We start from the raw sequence: 12,891 nt of genomic DNA, 5'->3' as shown, positions 1-12,891 counted from the left end.
TGTGTGGAGAAAACCAGGCACTGCTCATCACCTGTCCAATACAGTCACAAGAGTGAAGCATGGTGGTGGCAGCATCATGCTGTGGGGGTGTTTTTCAGCTGCAGGGACAGGACGATTGGTTGCAATCGAGGGAAAGATGAATGCGGCCAAGTACAGGGATATCCTGGACGAAAATCTTTTCCAGAGTGCTCAGGACCTCAGACTGGGCCGAAGGTTTACCTTCCAACAAGACAATGACCCCAAGCACACAGTTAAAATAACGAAGGAGTGGCTTCACAACAACTCCGTGACTGTTCTTGAATGACCCAGCCAGAGCCCTGACTTAAACCCAATTGAGCATCTCTGGAGAGATCTAAAAATGGCTGTCCACCAACGTTTACCATCCAACCTGACAGAACTGGAGAGGATCGGCAAGGAGGAATGGCAGAGGATCCCCAAATCCAGGTGTGAAAAACTTGTTGCATCTTTCCCAAAAAGGCTGTATTAGATCAAAAGGATGCTTCTACTAAATACTGAGCAAAGGGTCTGAATACTTAGGACCATGTGATATTTCAGTTCTTTTTTAATAAATCTGCAAAAATGTCAACAATTCTGTGTTTTTCTGTCAATATGGGGTGCTATGTGTACATTAATGAGGAAAAAAATGAACTTAAATGATTTTAGCAAATGGCTGCAATATAACAAAGAGTGAAAAATTTAAGGGGTCTGAATACTTTCCGTCCCCACTGTGTGTGTGTCTATATATATATATATTTGCCGTTTTTGTCTACCATAGTCCTACTGCAAGAGAACACTATACCAGTGTAAACCAGAACAGAACCCCCCCCTCTGAATGGGAGGTAAAAACCGAGTGATATGCTTCTCGAACAGTGACATTTCAAAAATCTAGTCACATTGCATGTGGCATGTGTCTCCTGCAGACAGATGAGGACAGGGCGGAAAGAAGCAATATAATCAAAGACAGATTGTCTAATTGATTGATTTACCAAGTACAAGAGTAAGATTAAAACTACTAGCCAACCAACCTGCACAAAGTACAGTAATAGATAGCAAGCAGGTATAAAACATAATAATAAATACTCCAAGAAGAGCAACTCCCCCCTCCCCCCCCAAAAAAAACAAAAACACACACACAAACAAAAACAAAACAGTTCCACGCGGGAGCAAGCCACTTATATAGAAGGAAAAAAAAAAAACAAACACACATCTAGTGGCTATCGCTGATTAAGCCTCCAACAACCCGGCCTATAATTGAGTGTGCACCGTTGTTCCCACAATGAGCTTTATATAAATTTGCTGATAGAGTGGGTCCATCATTCTAAGTTCTGGGTTTTAAATTGACCTTCAAGCCAGTCCTGTGCATCCTGGGGTGCCTTTGTAAACCGCACGTAATCGAGCAGGATAGAGCATAGAGCATAGAGCATTTTAGCCGCAGGAGTAACAGGCGTTTAACTTCTTAAAAATTTGCCCTTCGTTTCTGAACCTCTGGCAAAATGTCAGGAAAAAACATAATTTTAGATCCATTATATCTAATATCATTTAGGACCCGCGCCCGTTGCAGAATATTCTCCTTATCTCAGTAGTTTAGGAGACAGATTAGAAAAGGCTGTGGTGTATTTCCCAATTTCTAAGGCCGGGTAGAAACCCGTCGGGCATGTTCTACTATAATGCGTTTTTGACATGTTCCGAAGCATTTTTTGATGCGTTTCCAGATGCTTTTTTTTTTTCCACTGTACTGGTGTCCGGTGCATTTTATTACATTCCAGTACAGTCCAGTTTTTTCCTGGAACTGACCGCACTGATGTGAGCTATGCCATTGAAAACCATACAACCTACTTTCCATGTGTTGAACTGGTGTGGTGTGAACTGGCGCATGTAATAAATATATATGCACACACACACATACATATATATATATATATATATACACACACACACACACACACATATACACACATACACATACATACACACACATATACACATACACAGTGGGGACGGAAAGTATTCAGACCCCCTTAAATTTTTCACTCTTTGTTATATTGCAGCCATTTGTTAAAATCATTTAAGTTAATTTTTTTTCCTCATGAATGTACACATAGCACCCCATATTGACAGAAAAACACAAAATTGTTGTTGACATTTTTGCAGATTTATTTAAAAAGAAAAACTAAAATATCACATGGTCCTAAGTATTCAGACCCTTTGCTCAGTATTTAGTAGAAGCATCCTTTTGATCTAATACAGCCATGAGTCTTTTTGGGAAAGATGCAAAACGTTTTTCACACCTGGATTTGGGGATCCTCTGCCATTGCTCCTTGCAGATCCTCTCCAGTTCTGTCAGGTTGGATGGTAAACGTTGGTGGACAGCCATTTTTAGGTCTCTCCAGAGATGCTCAATTGGGTTTAAGTCAGGGCTCTGGCTGGGCCATTCAAGAACAGTCACGGAGTTGTTGTGAAGCCACTCCTTCGTTATTTTAGCTGTGTGCTTAGGGTCATTGTCTTGTTGGAAGGTAAACCTTCGGCCCAGTCTGAGGTCCTGAGCACTCTGGAGAAGGTTTTCGTCCAGGATATCCCTGTACTTGGCCGCATTCATCTTTCCCTCGATTGCAACCAGTCGTTCTGTCCCTGCAGCTGAAAAACACCCCCACAGCATGATGCTGTCACCACCATGCTTCACTGTTGGGACTGTATTGGACAGGTGATGAGCAGTGCCTTGTTTTCTCCAAATATACCTCTTAAAATTAAGGCCAAAAAGTTCTATCTTGGTCTCATCAGACCAGAGAATCTTATTTCTCACCATCTTGGCGTCCTTCAGGTGTTTTTTTTTAGCAAACTCCATGCGGTCTTTCAGGTGTCTTGCACTGAAGAGTGGCTTCCGTCGGGCCACTCTGCCATAAAGCCCCGACAGGTGCTGCAGTGATGGTTGACTCTCTACAACTTTCTCCCATCTCCCGACTGCATCTCAGGAGCCACAGCGATCTCTGGGTTCTTCTTTAACCTCTCTAACCAAGGCTCTTCTCCCCCGATAGCTCAGTTTGGCCGGACGACCAGTTCTAGGAAGGGTTCCGGTCGTCCCAAATGTCTTCCATTTAAGGATTATGGAGGCCCACTGTGCTCTTAGGAACCTTGAGTACAGCAAAAAATTTTTTTAATCTTGGCCATATCTGTGCCTTGCCACAATTCTGTCTCTGAGCTCTTCAGGCAGTTCCTTTGACCTCATGATTCTCATTTGCTCTGACATGCAAAGCTGACATGCAAAGCTGTAAGGTCTTATATAGACAGGTGTGTGGCTTTCCTAATCAAGTCCAATCAGTATAATCAAACACAGCTGGACTCAAATGAAGGTGTAGAACCATCTCAAGGATGATCAGAAGAAATGGACAGCACCTGAGTTAAATATGTGTGTCACAGCAAAGGGTCTGAATACTTAGGACCTTGTGATATTTCAGTTTTTCTTTTTTTAACCACTTGCCGACCGCCGATGTACGTCCAAAGTTTGGCGGCGGATATGGCTGTTATGGCAGCAGCTAGCTGTCATAACCCCTGTACCCCCTTTTTCGTGCGGCGGTCGGCTTTCAGATAAAAGTGGCCTCTGTGGCTGATTCGCCGCAAGATCACTTTTATCGGTGACGGGAGAGGGGCCCCCATTCCCGCCGCGATCCGGTGCCCTCGGCCGCTTACCGGAGCCGTCGGTAGCGGCGGAGGCGATCGCGTCTGTCTCCCTGCTGTGCCTGGAGTCGAGTGAGGCTAAGATGGCGCCCACTCGTCTCCATGACACTGCTGGGCGGAAGCGACGTCAAAACGTCACTTCCGCCCATACGTCTTAAATGCTCATTTTTTCAATTTCATTTTTTTTTAAATGACTTTTTTTTTTCTTTTTTTTTTTTTTAATTGCATTTTAGTGTAAATATGAGATCTGAGGTCTTTTTGACCCCAGATCTCATATTTAAGAGGTCCTGTCATGCTTTTTTCTATTACAAGGGATGTTTACATTCCTTGTAATAGGAATAAAAGTGACACAATTTTTTTTTTTTTTTAAACAGTGTAAAAATAAATAAAATCATGTAAAATAAATAATTAAAAAAAATTTTTTTTTTTAAAAACCCCCCGTCCCGACAAGCTCGCGCGCAGAAGCGAACGCATGCGTGAGTAGCGCCCGCATATGAAAACGGTGGTCAAACCACACATGTGAGGTATCGCCACAATTGTTAGAGCGAGAGCAATAATTCTAGCCCTAGACCTCCTCTGTAAGGCAAAACATGCAACCTGTACAATTTTTTAAACTCCGCCTATGGAGATTTTTGAGGGTAAAAGTTTGACGCCATTCCACGAGCGGGCGCAATTTTGAAGCATGACATGTTGGGTATCAATTTATTCGGCGTAACATTATCTTTCACAATATAAAAAAAATGGGGCTAACTTTACTGTTGTCTTATTTTTTTATTCAAAAAAGTGAATTTTTTCCACAAAAAAAAGCGCGCTTGTAAGACCACTGCGCAAATACGGTGTGAAAAAAAAGTATTGCAACGACCGCCATTTTATTCTGTAGGGTGTTAGAAAAAAACTATATAATGTTTGGGGGTTCTAAGTAATTTTCTAGCAAAAAAAAACTGTTTTAAAACATGTAAACACCTAAATTCCAAAACGAGGCTGGTCCTTAAGTGGTTGATAAATCTGGAAAAGGGCTTTAAAATCCTTGTTTTGAGAATCATGCAACATGTGACATTTGGTTGTCTGAGGGCTCATAACTCATATGGCCATGTTTGGCTTCTATTTATTTTTTTTACAGCCCATTTAAAAACCGAGGCAATATTTTGTGCTCCGCTATACCAAATAATTTACACAAAAGAATGAGTAATATAGATAATACATATGCGTAACAGACAGTTAATTCAAATTCAAAACAATCAGATTTCCCTGATCAAGAGCAATTATTAAATGATATTCCTTTCCCCTTCTCGCATAGGAAGAGTGACAGAAAAAAAATGACTTACTGTTTCAGATACAAAGCCAATTGTATTAATTTTCACTTTTCCATATATGCCAAGTGTATCAATTTTATCCAGGTTAATCCTGTGTTTGTATGAGAGCAAGAATTTTCCATTTGAAGAAACCTAAAAAACACATTCAGGAACATTTTATACGTGAAAAACTACAAACATATAAATATATTCAGTAAAAGGTCTACAATTCAAAATTACAAAACTAAGGCTCCATGCACACTGGAGCTCATAAATGGATGTTTTTTGGAGTTTGGGCGTTTTTGTTTTTTTTTTTAACAGCTCATAAACTCCACTCTATGTTATGGGCGGTTTTCTGAACGCCATAAAATCGCGTTCAAAAATGCCAAACACTCAAACGCTGATAAACGTGGCTCACCAGCGTTAAACGTTTTTGATCCATTGAAAAAAAAAAATAAAAAAAATACATAATAATAAAAAACGCTAACAAACACTAAAAACACTAATAAACGCTATTGCAAAAAACGTTAAAAAAACATTGAAAGACTCACTGCAAAGATACTGGGTTTTTTTAAAAATCTAATAAAAAGACAAACCAAACAAATCCTTCTATTTTAACTTTTACCTGTTTGTATGTTTAATAACAATAATAACTTTTTTTATTAAAAAAAAATTCTTATCAGATTAAAAAAGACAAAAATCAACAAAACAGGCATAAACCAAATGTAAAGAGATTCGTCAACTGTATTAGCCAATATTAAAAAAAAAAAAAAAAATTCAAGTTAGACTTACCGGTAATTTGTTTTCCAAGAATCTTTCAGGACAGCACTTGAGAGTGACTCCTCCCCTTGCACCTCTTCCAAACTTTAAAAGGAGGCTCCTTTCCACATATTGTCAGTAGTAGTAGAGAACCTCCAGCCACAAAATGGAACACATAACTCGAGATATGATTAGTCACAGTATAATTATATAATTATACTGTGACTAATCATATCTCGAGTTATGTGTTCCATTTTGTGGCTGGAGGTTCTCTACTACTACTGACAATGTGTGGAAAGGAGCCTCCTTTTAAAGTTTGGAAGAGGTGCAAGGGGAAGAGTCACTCTCTCAAGTGCTGTCCTGAAAGACTCTTGGAAAACAAGTTACTGGTAAGTCTAACTTGAATTTTCCCTTAACGTCTTTCAGGACAGCACTTGAGAGGATAATAGAGACTTACCCCCCTAGGGAGGGACCACAGCCTGCAGAACCTTTCTGCCAAAAGCCTGATCCCCTGCTGACAGGAGATCCAGTCTGTAATGGAGGACAAACGTTAAGTAGCTTGACCACGTAGCCGCCTTACAAATCTGATCTGGGGTGGCACCAGCTCTTTCTGCCCATGTAGTGGCCTGGGCCCTCGTTGAATGAGCCCTAATTCCCAGCAGGGAAGATAAACCCATTTGAGAATAGGCTACAGATATAGCTGTCTTAAGCCATCTAGCCAATGATCCTTTTGATGCTTGGTGGCCTTTTTTGTTTCCAGAAAAAAGAACAAATAATGAATCTGAAGCTCTAAACCCTCCTGTTACTTCCAAATAATGTAATAGGATACGTCTTACGTCCAAGCTGTGAAACTGCTCTTCCTTTTTACCCGAAGGGTTAGCACGAAAGGTTGGGAGAGTAATCTTCTGAGACCTGTTACTAAAGCTTTCCACTTTTGGCAAAAACCCTGGATCTACTTTAAGGACAACCCTATCAGGAAAAACTGACAAAAAAGGCTCTTTTACTGATAGGGCGTGCAGTTCACTAACCCTTCTTGCTGAAGTAATTGCGACCAGAAAAATAGTTTTCAAAGCTAAATTCTTTAGGGATATGGCCTGTAAAGGCTCAAATGGTTCTTTTGCCAGAGATTGCAGAACCACCGAGAGATCCCAATTTGGGAAATGCCTCACCGGGACCGGTCTAGACCTGGAAAGTGCTGTGAAAAATCTCATAATCAGAGTTTCTGAAGATAAGGATGTCTCCAGATAAACTCCCAAAGCGGCCACCTGCACTTTAAGAGTGCTGACCGCAAGATGCTTGTCTGCACCTTTCTGCAAAAACTCCAGCACTGAAACTAGGTCTTTAACATCCCTCTGTTCTGAATGACAGAAAGAAATATAGACTTTCCATACTTTGGCTTAAATATCCCTGGTTACCTTTTTCCTACTGGAAAGCAACGTAGTAGTTAAATGTTCTGAAAAGCCTTTGCTTCTCATTATTGCCCCAAGTACTGGTGATCAATGCAAACACCTCCCTGAACCTCCCTGTTCAGACTCCACTCCGATTCCTGAACTTTCTGTTGGCTCAGATAATCCACTACCTCGTTTAATGTGCCTTTGAGATGGACTGCGGATAGAGATAGTAAGTGGTTTTCCGCCCACTCCAGAATCTCTACTGACAGAAAGTGAAGAGCCCTGCTTCTTGTGCCTCCCTGTTTGTTCAGGTAGGCTATGGTAGTGGCATTGTCCGACAAAATCTGGACATGGCAACCTATGAGGTTTTGAGAGAAGAAAGCTAATGCTAGGGCCACCGCTTTTAGCTCTCTCCAATTTGAGGATTTTTGGGCCTCGAACTGGGACCATGTTCCCTGTGCTAAGGCCTGACCCATGTGGGCCCCCCATCCCCGCAAACTGGCGTCTGTTGTGACCACTTTTCCGGTTGGAAAAGACCAAATAAGACCTCTTTGTAGTACCACATGACTTTTCCACCACCAAAGTGAACGTTTGACTCTGGTGGGGATCTTTATTTTCGTATCTAAACTCTCCGTCCTGTGGTTCCATGTTCTTAGAAGGAACCTCTGGAGAGCCCTGAAATGCAGCCTTGCCCATTGGATGGCTGGCATAGAAGAGGTTAATGTCCCCAGAGCCGACATAACCTTTCGGACTGAAATCAGTTGATTTGTTTGTAGTGTCGTTATTACCCTTTGAACCTTGATCTTTTTCTCTTCTGGGAGAAAAATCTTTTGCTCCACCGAATTTATCAAGTAACTCAGAAACAGCACTTGCTGAGCTGGAATGAAATTCGATTTTTGAACATTCACTATCCACCCTAGTGACTCCAAATGACTGCGGGCTCTGTTCAGATCCTCCTGCAACTTTTCCCTGGATGGGGCAAAAAAGAGGAGGTCGTCCAGATATGGAATTACCGCAAACCCCCAGAGTCGAGAAGGGGCAAGAGCTTCCGCCATTACTTTCGTAAAATACGAGGAGCTGACGACAGGCCGAAGGGAAGGGCCCTGAACTGAAGATGTATAATCTCTTTGCCTATATTCACCACAAACCTCAGGAATCTCTGGGACTGAGTTGCTACAGGAACATGAAAGTAAGCATCCCTCAGATCGATTAGACCAGATTAGTAGCTGGTCCATCCTTTTGTCCATGGTATCTCTTAACACCCCCATGTCCTCGAATGCCAAATCTGTTGACCTCGAGACTTGGGAAAACGCGGCATCTAGTTTGGGGCTTTGTTCCAAACCGCCGATGGATCTTCATCAAAAGGGAAACGCCTTTTTAAGGTTTTCTCTCTGGCTCTGTCCACTCTTTCTTAATAGTCTCAGAAATAACTGAGTGTACTGGGAAATTGCGATTTTTGTGTTCGCTGAGCCCTGCATACATTTTGTCAAGCAGAGATAACTCCTTTCTTTCCTCTTCCAGACCCAGTGTGGTATAGATTGCTTTTAACAGGCCATCTACCTGTTCTAAAGACAATTTAAATTTTGAAGGTAAATTTTCTCCTTCCTCCCCCTCATCAGACTCCTCTGCAGATTGAGAGGGGGAATGTCCCTCTGGGGCAGGAGATGCCTCCACCGTCGGGACTATAAGTGAGCCTTGAGAGGACTGTGAGGTAGTTGGCTGACTCAGGGATGGGTTTGCTAGAGAAGAGCGAAATTAATGAATAGTCGCATCAAGTTCTTTTTTAACAGATGCAATCAAGTCGCTGCAAGCGGAAGAAGCTTCTTCTTTAACTAGCAAATCAATACAGGCTTGACATAAAGTCTTCTTCCATCCTTCAGGTAGTTTAGATTTACATGAAGGGCATTTCCTATTTGCCACTGGATCAGAGCTCTTGGCCTGCCATGAGACAAAAAAAGAAACCATCCCAGTGAGACAACCTGTCCTTTTTTCAAGGATGCTCACCACAGGTGCACAGTAAGAACTAAAGCTGCCTCATGTGCACAGACAGGCCCCTGCCACCGGGGGGGGGGTAGAATAGAGAGAGACCCCACAGTACAAGGACAGTATACAACTGCTCCTTACCTGGGCCTTGCTGGTGCCTGTCCAACTCGCTGCCGCCATCGATTCCATCGAGGAGCTCTTGCTGTGTGTGTTATGTGGCTAAAACGCTGGTTCCAACCTCCAATAGCGCTGGACCGGAACCGCTAAATAAGCACCAGCCCCGTTCCTCCCCTTTCCCTCTGCGATTTCCGGTCGGAAATGACACTGTACGCCTGTTCCGTGGGCGCCACCCCCTTCCCGGATGCCTCACTTCCGGCGGATGGAGCCCCGCTGCCATCCCCAAGATGGTGGCGGCGAAATAAGCAACAGGCGGTGGACCGAAGAAAAAAACACAGTAAACGGCCACCGTCTGCCTTGCCGCCGCCTAGGAGTGTTGCCCACGTCAGTCAGACTCACCCCGAGCCCAGATAGCAGCACCCAACATCAGCTGTGGAATGGGAGGAACAGCTCTCATGAGGTAAAAAAAAAAAAAAAAAAAGCATTTGGTGAAAACACAGGAAACCTGAGCTCCCAGGACAGCACCTGAGAACCCTGACTTCCCCACGAAGTGTTCCTTCTGGAGGAAATACAAAAAACTGACAATGTGTGGAAAGGAGCCTCCTTTTAAAGTATGGTGGAAGAGGTGTTTCCTGTTTGCAAGGGGAGGAGTCACTCTCTCAAGTGCTGTCGTGAAAGACGTTAAGGGAAAAATGAATTTAATATCATATATGCATATCAAGCAGCACTTTTTTTCACCACAAAGCTTTGCATCGGTCTGACCCAGTGTATTGTACACTATAGTGTTTTTAAACATAGAACAGCACACAGTCTCTATTGCTAGGTTCACACTGCTGCGAACCAAATTTTCAGTGCAATTATCTAGTGCAATTTGGATGTGGTTTGCATATTCTATGGGGCCAAAATTGTGCTGGAATCGCACCAAAGCAGTACAGGCAGGGCAGCAATCAAAAATTTTGGGGCCCCCTGCACAGCATTAGACCTGGGTGCCTCCAGGCCTGACCACCATTTCCTAGAGTCCTTCAATGCACCCACTTTCAGTTTAACACTCTTACAACTTAAAGTGATACTAAACCTAAAAATGTTTTTTTACCTTAATGCATTGCTTGCATTAAGGTAAAAAACGTGTTCAGTTTCCCTGTGCCCCCCTTCCCTGTGTGAAGGGGAAGAGAGGGGAGAAGAGATCAGCGATGTACACGGAAGCATCTAATCTCCCCTTTCAAACAGCAGCAGGAGCCATTGCCTCTTGCTGCTGTCAATCAAATGCAGTGAAGAGGAAGTGGGGGTGGGGGGCTAAGTCCTGCTGTGTAAGTCTATGGAGCGCGGCTCCATAGACACACAGGTCAGGAGCAAGCATGCTCCGTTTGTCCCCATAGCAAATGGCAAAAGAAGCGAAGGAGCCAAGATTGCCGCCAGGGACCCGTGAAGAGGAGGATCGGGCTGCTCTGTACAGAGCAGGTGAGTATAACATGTTTGCTATTTTAATTAAAAATAGCGCCCCCCCACGCTACACCAGGCTGATAAATGCCCAGGCTCCAGGACGCCATTTCTATTTGCAATGGCAATCTGGCGCCTGGGATTTGTCGAGCCCTGCTATATATTCAGCAAAGAGACATTCCAATCCAGCAAAGAGACAGCTTAATCCAGTAAAGAGAGATCCCCAAATATTCAGCAAAGAGACAGCCCAATCCAGCAAAGAGACATCCCCAAATATCGCTGTGCAGGAGGGCACAGAGAAAGTGTGCAGGAGTCCGCTGGAGGAAGATTAAAAGAATATTCTGATCTTCTAAATACATACACTGCTCCTCAGTGTATTTAGAAGCAATGATGCTGCAGCTGCTGCTGCTGCTGCTGCTGCTGCTGCTGCTGCTGCTGCTGCTGCTGCTGCTATCTCCACAGCCCAGATTCCAGCAAAAACCTTGGCACTGAGCTGTAGCGGGGCAGACTAGAAACAGATGGCAAGCATGGGCCCGAGCAGCGGGGGCCCCCCTACATGTGTATGGGCTGCCCCGCCCCCCAATTGCGGCCCTGAGTACAGGAACCATTTCCAAAACTGTGCCGTGCCGAGTTGCATTGATGTGAACAAGCACTATTGAAAACAATGCAATTTACATGGTCATGCAATTCTGTGCGACTCACATCTGAAATCGCACAGAGCCTAAGCCACAGTATGTACGATACTCATGGGGAGCATTAAATAATACCAACAAAAGTATCTGTTGCCTAATAGGGTAGTCCAAATTGCATTCACTACAACAGCCCAGACAGAGTGTTAGAAATGAGCATGTCCCCATCATAGTCTAATTAATAAAAGAGGTGTGCCTAACCAAACAGAATCATTCCCTCCCTCTAAAATATTTTGAATATACAACAGAGTAATGATATAAACTCACCTGGAATTTATGAGGTAAAACAAGAAATATGACTTCAAATGGCTTCCCCGGTGTGATAGGCATGGGGTATGTTTTTTCTTCCCAGCCCCAGCTTTCATTCTGTAAGGTATTACAGATGATCTGGCCCCAGTACCAGCCTTTAAATCGTGGGTTAAAGTGGAAAGCCACATCACTACGTGGGCTCGTGCTGCTCCCACACTGGAAGTCTATCTGGAACCTGGCAACAATAATTTTAAAGCAGAATTAGGATCATTAAAATAATAGCAATGGTCAAAATTTAAAATTATATATTAATTCTTACATTGTATTTCAATTACTTAAAGGCTGAAAGAGCACTAGTTCATTTTAGATGTATAAACGTGGCCATACACTATGCGATTTCATTGCTCAATTTCCTTTAAATTTACCAAAACTATGGAATAGAGGAGGTCCCACCTGAACAATCTATTCAATTTGTATCAAATCAGGCAGGCCCTTGTACTACATAGCTGATGGTAGATCTAAAGTAGATTGTGACAGTGTATGGCCAGCTTTTTTTTTTTTAATTATTTTTTTTGCTTTTCAAAATGTAGAAGAATTACAAGTTACACAATACAGTAACTACACAAAACAATAGAGTTGACACAAAATGAACATAACAAATCCAAAACACCAGTGGCTCGTACAGCGATTCCAGGTATTCACCAGAGATGAATTGAAAATGCAAATCATACGACTATTGTAGGGGAAATCATGGGGGGGGGGGGGGGGGGGGGTCACACAGCCTTCCATAGCATATCAAGGAAAAACACAGACAGGATCAGAGGAAGTCTATAGTTAAAGCGGGGGTCCACCTATCTATCGTTTTTTTTTTTTTTTTTGAGTTCATTCACAAACTTTTCTTCTCAGCATTACATACTCACATATTGTGTGCAATATGTCCACCTGTGTCAGATTTCGTCGGAAAGAATAACTTATATTATTCACTGCAGGCGGTTTCCATCTTCATTGTGGGCATTTGAAGCCCGCAAGCATTTATTTCCTGGATGTGGTGAATGCTGTGCTCCCAGCATTCACCGCTCATTCCCGCACATGCTCAGTGGCATCCTGGGAAGCCTGAGACTAGCTCCCAGGAGTCTGGGAGAGGCTAGAAACACGCCTACTCCCACGGGAGGAGAACCAGGAAGTGCAAAGAAGAATTGAAAAATAAAAAAGGTAATTACGGCAATTTAAATTTTTTTAAACGGCATGTCAGCATCTAGGCAAGGAAGAGAATACATACAGATATTGTTCAAAATTTGGGTG

At 42.9% G+C, this 12,891-nt stretch overlaps 1 protein-coding gene across 1 annotated transcript in view; it reads right to left on the bottom strand.

Moving 5' to 3' along the window:
- Nucleotides 1–11,824, bottom strand: part of LGALS8 (galectin 8) — a gene marked incomplete at its 5' end in the record, with an annotated part of 50,441 nt that extends 38,617 nt beyond the window's left edge. Inside the window, 2 exon segments of the mRNA XM_073627690.1 lie at nt 4,998–5,117; nt 11,608–11,824. Of these exon segments, the coding sequence (XP_073483791.1) occupies nt 4,998–5,117; nt 11,608–11,824 (337 nt within the window).
- Between the last annotated feature and the right edge of the window lie 1,067 nt (nt 11,825–12,891).

The sequence above is a fragment of the Aquarana catesbeiana genome, linkage group LG04 (genome assembly GCF_042186555.1).
Source record: "Aquarana catesbeiana isolate 2022-GZ linkage group LG04, ASM4218655v1, whole genome shotgun sequence".
Lineage (NCBI taxonomy): Eukaryota > Metazoa > Chordata > Amphibia > Anura > Ranidae > Aquarana > Aquarana catesbeiana.
This window is presented reverse-complemented; position numbering and strand designations above follow the sequence as displayed.